The sequence below is a fragment of the Malania oleifera genome, chromosome 9 (genome assembly GCF_029873635.1).
Source record: "Malania oleifera isolate guangnan ecotype guangnan chromosome 9, ASM2987363v1, whole genome shotgun sequence".
NCBI classification, from domain to species: Eukaryota; Viridiplantae; Streptophyta; class Magnoliopsida; order Santalales; family Ximeniaceae; genus Malania; species Malania oleifera.
The window spans coordinates 32,199,084-32,206,295 of NC_080425.1; the positions used below are offsets into that span (position 1 = coordinate 32,199,084).

Sequence of the window (7,212 nt, forward strand, 5' to 3'; positions counted from 1 at the left end):
CGCTACAACAATAACAATATAACAATACGACAATAATATAACAACTTAACAATATATATAAATATATACAATATGAAAATAATTAAAGAAACAAATCAATCCTACAATTAAAATGTAAACTATACAATATGGAAACATAGTAAAACCTAAAATTGAAACACAATAATAATATGAAAATATGTAAGCTAATATACAATAGAATGTGCATGAATATGTAAATAATTATATAAGGCAATCACGATAATAATACAAATATACAAACTATACAAAAAAGGAATGTGCATTCAAAATAATATAAATATACAAATAAACATATAAGGCAATAACAATATACTAAAAATAGTGATAACAATATTAATAATGATAAGAATAAATAATAGTAATAATAATACTAATATTAAGAATAATAATAATAAAATTACCTTAATGATAACAATAATAATAATAAATAACGATAATAGTAATAAGAATAATATTAACAGTCATAATAATAAATATTGTTAACTAATAATATACATATTTTACTGATAGGATCTTTAGCTTAATATTAACACGCCGTCAAAGATATGCAACACACATATGCCAACAATTAATTAAAGAAACAAATCGAACTTAAAATTAACGTATGGAAACCAATGAAAAGGGTAAGAAAATAATTGAACTTATGGAAACAAGTTATCGTCAAAATTAATGTGTACCTATTCAATATGACAACCAAAAATAATACACAACCATGAATTTACAATTATTCAACGTAAAATGAATACAATAATAACCAAGACACACTAAAACACACACAACAATGAATATGGCCTAAACCCTAAATACTAATACAGAAATAATATGAACTTCCTAAAATTAGAAAGAAGAAAAATTCTGCCATAAAAGACAAATTGATATCAAATCTATATAATTTATATATAACTTAAATAAATGTTGCTACAAAAGGAAGAAAAATCCTGCAAAAGAAACAAATTGATGTGAGATATGTATATATAAAAAAAAACAAGGGCAATTAAATATACCACAATCTATAATAATAATAATAATAATAATAATAATAACATACAACTATTAGAGTAATAATAATAATAATAACAACGTAACCAAATATATATATATACAGATTGTGTGTGCTGGTGTGTGTTCATGTGTAGGGGACTTACAGCAGGGGGTACCGTGGGGAGCTCACCAAAGCCCCGGGTGGGATAGCCGGAGACCTTGGGGGAACCAGCGGCATGGCTGGTAGGGCTCGGGCGTGTGTGTGTGTCACCGGAGGTCCTGGGGTCTGAATTGGAATCGTGGTGATCCGCAGTGGAGGGTGGTGCGGTTGATGGTTGCTGGTACTCTGGCAGGGGGTTCTGTGACTTAGTGGGATACGCCGGAGCTACTTGTGCGTGAAGGAGATGGAGAGAGTTGAGGGAACCAGGCTGTGTGTCTACCTCCTGGAGTGTGTGCAGCGCCGGCTCCATCGGCAACTGTTTGAATTTTCTGAGAAACCGTGAGGAGTTCACGGCGACGGCGGTGCTGCTATGAGGGGGCGAATGAGGGTGAGTTGGAGGTGATGCAAGAATGGAGGGATAGAACAGCGTGGTCTTCGAGCTTGGTGTGGCCAGAGGAGCAGCAGGGGTGGCCGGAAGATGGAGAAGAAGAAGAAGTTGCGGCAGCTGTGTGCGCCCGCGGCTGTGTTCGCAGCGCCCCCCTCCGTTGGCTGTGTGAATAAGGCCTTTATATAGGCATTCCTCAAAACCCTAAAAGTATTAATAATAAATAATAATAATAATAATAATAATAATAATAATAATAATATTGGAAAAATAAATAATAATAAGAATAATAATAGTAAAATAAATAATAATAAAAATAATTGTAGTAAAAATAAAATAAAGATAATAAAAAAAACTAAAAATAATAATGATAACAAAATAATAATAATAAAAATAAATAATAATAATAATAATAACAGTAATAATAGTAATAAAAATAATAATAACAATAATAGAAAAATAATAATAATAATAACAAAAATAATAATAATAATAATAATAATAGCAAAATAATAATCATAATAATAATAATAATAATAAAGATAATAAAACTACTACTACTACTAATAATAATAATCATAGAAATCAATAAAATAAAGATAAAAGAAAATACTAATTATAATAAAATAATAATAATAAAAATGATGATAATAATAATAATAGCAAAATAATAATATTAACAATAATAATAATAATAATAATCATATTGGGCTTGGGTAAAAATGGGGTGTCTACAATATAATCATCCTTCTTTGAAGTACAAGCTTTCATAAATTCTTTAACCTTGCATTCATCGTTGAGTCCTAAAAATACATCACTTAAACAAAGCATGTTAAGTTCTACTTGTTTGTTAGCATCAAAACAAGATGTTAAGCCTTGTAAGGCCAACACAAACGACTAAAGATTCGGGGTAAGACGTCTGATGTTCTTTAAAGTACTGAAAATTTTATTCTGGACACAGGGTTAGACGACTGAACTGAGGGTTCAGTCTTCTGAAGTCCCTAGTTTAGACAACTGAACTGAAAGTTCAAACGTCTAAAGGTGTTCTGCCTGTTCTATGTTTCAGAAATTAAATCTTCAAATGACTGAACTAATTCTTTAGTCTTCTAAGGAAATTCTTCAGATGTCTGAAGTAAAACTTCAGTCGTTTGAAGTTGCATCTTCATACTTCTGAGGGTAATCCTCAGTCGTCTCGGCAGTCCAACTTCAGTTTTTTCTATTTTGTCTTCAAAAACCATTTTTGCTTTCTTGCTTTACTTCTTCATAAAAATTTTTTCAGGGTTTCAAATAGAGTCTCTAAGTCAATGAATAACCCCTAAAAGATTTTCATGAGATGCATGTGTATGGTATATTTTGTGCTTCTAGTTATATCATATAAAATATGCACATTCATCAATTCTAAATACCCATTCCTATGACGATCTTGAACTTGACACTTGCATAAGATATTTGCATCTTCAATCTTCTACTCTTCTTAGTTCCATATATATATATATATATACTTTAATCCTCGTGACTTCCATGTTTTTTTAACCTTCCGTACATGCTAAATATTGTTCTTGTTCACAATCTCAATGCACAGATCAAATACTAAGTGATTTGTCATTATCAAAACAGGATTGGATTCATAGAGTCTACACATAAGATACTGGTACTTTGTCAGCATCAAAATAGACATCAAACTCAAAAAGTCAACAAGATATCTAAAGCTTGATTAGTTAACAAAGTGGCATTTATAGAGAACCTTGAGGTTACATCCCTACTGCTAGTGTATATCTAGGGCTTACAACAAAGGCAAATAAATGGAGAAAAGGAATTTTAATGCCTATATAAAAAAAATATTCAAAATTGCAATAATTATCATGGAATTATAGTTTTTCATGTAAAAAAATTTTAGAAAGGTAACAAATAAAGATTTAGGATTAGAAACGAAGCTTTTAAACACTCAAATTGGTTTTTAGGCCTGAAAGATCAACTACAAAAATGTTATATCTATTAAAAAGATCAATGAAAAAATTTAGGGAAAAGAAGAGGACTTGCACATCATCGTGTAAATTAGTGGAAAAGGATTCATGTAGTTGACTCACCTAGTAGGATATAAGCCTTGGTTTGTTGTTGTAAGAGGACTTGCATATTGTTTTTATTGGCTTAGAAAAAATACTATGATATGATAATTGGGGCAGTTATATGGTCGGTTCTAGTGAAAAATAAAAGGAATATGCAATAGGTATATTGATGTCATAAGAATACATACAACAGAGTAATGACTAGTTTCAACATCAGGTTTTGAAAACCCATTTTGGGTTGCCAACAATTGATGACTAGTATGAAATCAAAATAACATAACCCTTCTTAGTTATCTTATTTACCCATTTTATTAAGTATGGGGTCACCACTTTATTTTATTTTTAAAAGGTAAAAAAAAAAAAAGGAAAAACCTTTTCTCTCCAATGTTCGGTTCAAGAGTACCATTGTGAATAGAGAAGGTAGACTTTCAAATCTCTCCAATTTGAGATTTGGAAGTCCTAACATCCTTAAGCACCCATTCAAAGAATGGTTGAAGTACTTACCTTGTGTGTGTGTGTGTGTGTGAATGTGTGTGTTCTCTTGAAAAAATTAATATTTTAAATTAAAAAGGTAAAAAAAAAATAGCCTAAATTTGAACTTGCGGCATCAAGCGGTCAACTGTTTGCATTGGGCAATCGATTGACTTGTGCTAAATTTTTGTTTCTTCAATTTCTGAAAAATTTTCGAACTTCTCATCCCTTTCCCCACTTGAAATTAAAGGCTTTCATGGAATTCAAATAGTGGTAGAAGCTCCATGGGAATTCCACTAATTTTTACCTTAAACGAATCCTTAAATAAGCATACATAAAGTAGTCAAACAAAAAATGAAATAGCATAAGAAGGAAAACAAGGAGTTTTTAGGTTATGGTTGAATCTAACAAGGTAGATTGCCTATATCTTCTCCAGTGGAGGAATGAAGTCACATGTAGTTTCCAAAACATTTTCAAATACAAGTTTTAGAAAATATTTTTGGTGAATGTTTTGAAAAATCCTTTTGAAAGCACTTGAAATCCCTTGAACAACATGAAACCTTAATGGAAAATCTTTTATTCTTAAATTAGAAATATAATCTTTCAATGGATTCTCTGTAAAATAAAAAAATAAAAAAGAAGATATTGAGATCAAGTTTAACACTTACAAAAATCAATTTCTCCACCTTCAAGCCACTTCATGGGCGATTACTTTGAAACAATGATTTTTATTGAAAAACTTGAAAGTTCTATGGATTTTTCATGGGAGAACCATATGCCTTGAAAACTCAATTAAAATTTGGAAAATGTTTGAAAACCACATCATGGATTTATGACTCCATGTATTTTGGAAAAAATTTGAGAAAAAACCTCGAATACATTTAAAAACACAAGTGAATTTGCTTCGCATATGAAAAACTAAGTTTTTATGGGGGAAAAATCATAAAACCATCATATAATCACCAAACAACTCAACCAACTACACTTTAATGAGTGCATAGACTCAAAAACTTGCAAAATTCTGGAAGAAATTAGAGAAAAGTAATAGAAAAAAAAAATGTGCTCTTAAGGTTTGTTAGTCAACCATTTGCAGAGGGTTGGTCGACCACTTGGTAGGCAACAACTATTTCAAAATGATTAAGGCCGATTTACCACCTAGAATGCAAATTCTCTTATACATGTGATTATTCAACCTTTTTTTTTTTTTTTTTTTTTTTTTTTTTTGCATCCCTTTTCTCTTGAAATTGAAATTCAAACATCCCAGCACTTATAAAACATAAAAAGCGGCATGGAATCATACTGAAAACATCACAAATCATAATAAACATGGAAACACATTTGCATACCATACATGCAAACATTCATGATTATGAAAGGAAATTGAAAATGACGAGGATTAGACACTAACCTTGTAGAAAATGATTACTCTATAGATCAAGTGAGGATCCTTCTCTCTATAAATCATACCCCAAAAGCTTCCAATAAAAACAAAGGAAAAAGGTTTCTTTTTTTTTTTTCCATTCAAAACGAACCCTTATAGAACCCCAAACTCACTTAGAAAATTCCTCCTTACCCCCCACTTGGACATGCCCGAAAACTTCCAATAGAGAGGTCCTTTATAGATCTCTAATGGAAGGAGGGCAAAATCATTTTAGAATTTTAATTTCAAAAATTCAAATTCAAAAATAACTACCAAAAAACTGCCAACTATCAACGTCGGAAGTTGACATGTGGCATCAAATTATGGGGCATGTGGCATGCCCAAAATTCCCAATCAATCACATGCAAACAACTCAAAATTTTGAAAATTGGCAAGGTTGATTGATCGCCTATAGGTGGCACCAAACACTGAATATGGAGAGAAAGTCGATCGACTACTCAAAGTGTCAATTGGTCGCCTTTGTAGTTTTTCATCTCCTTGACATACATTTAATTTGGCCTTTGTTCTGTAGGGTAAAAAATAATGACTATCGATAGCTACCCCTCTTTTACTAACATTTTTAGTATAAAAATGTTATAAAAGATAGAGATGTCATTTTTTAACCTTTTCATGAAGGAAAATTTATGAATGTATTGAGCTAACCATATTAATCTCAAAATCTTTACTTAAGCTGGAGTTTGGCTACATATACCAGTTTCTTTCATGAAATCCTCTGTCTATTGTATTCTTTCCTAAAATTTACATTATTTTTGTAACACATTTTGCTAAACAAATTGATTATTTGAGTAGGAAAAGGTTTGGGAAGAGGTAAAGGTTTTCAAAGAAGAATGAAGTCATTGTTGATTGCATTTGAAAATACTTTTGCTCTTCCTTTATAATAGGAAACAATAGGTTTTTTGACGATCGAAAATACTTTTTAAGGAATCATTTGAAGACTTTTTCAAAAACTACCCAAGTATTGATCTTCATGTCTTAGCCAAGTGTTGATTAATCCAACTTTTCTTGAAAATGTTCATCTTTAATCTTTTATTATCCCATAATATACATTTTATGCAAGTTACTCTCTTTCAAACCTAAACTTGTGACTAGTAGGAATAAACCTATAATTTCATTTGATGGTTTGCCTATGTACCCCATTTTTAGGGATCAAGTCCATCTGTAGTTCAGATGCAATTAGAGAATCTTAATTCATTTCTTCTTCCCTTTTTTTTTCAAAGCCACAAGGCATTTAAAAGACTCAAATACAATGGAGAAACTTGCACTTCATTGATTAATGAATTAATAGTACATTATGTCATAAGTACAATACAAAGACTAAGGCTATAACTTTTTTATCACATCTGAATTACAAGGTTATCAATCACTCCATCGTCCATGTTGGCTAAGATTACTACACCTATGAAAAAATCCCTTTTTCACTATATAGGGCTCCTTCGTAGTTAATTAAGAGTAAACTTTCTTTTAGGGTTATTTCTGTTATATGGGATTTTATTCAACACAAAGTCCCCTTCTTTGAAGTCTTAAGTCAAACTTTCTTGTTTTTAATCATTGTAATTCTCTACTAATACAATTGTCCATGGTCTATGGCCTTCCACCTTTTTTTGTCCATGAAATTTTAATGATCAAATCTACTTTGTACCCATTTTGTTTCTGTCAATTCAGATTCTATGAGTACTATGAGAAATGG

The 7,212-nt window shown here is 30.7% G+C and overlaps 1 protein-coding gene across 1 annotated transcript in view; it reads right to left on the reverse strand.

Moving 5' to 3' along the window:
• Positions 1-6,901, reverse strand: part of LOC131163414 (flocculation protein FLO11-like) — a 121,863-nt gene extending 114,962 nt beyond the window's left edge. The window contains exons 1-2 of the mRNA XM_058120004.1: positions 6,875-6,901; positions 1,167-1,751 (exon numbers count right to left, since the gene is read on the reverse strand). Of these exons, the coding sequence (XP_057975987.1) occupies positions 1,167-1,751; positions 6,875-6,901 (612 nt within the window). The remainder of the gene's footprint in view (positions 1-1,166; positions 1,752-6,874) is intronic.
• Positions 6,902-7,212: the final 311 nt, after the last annotated feature.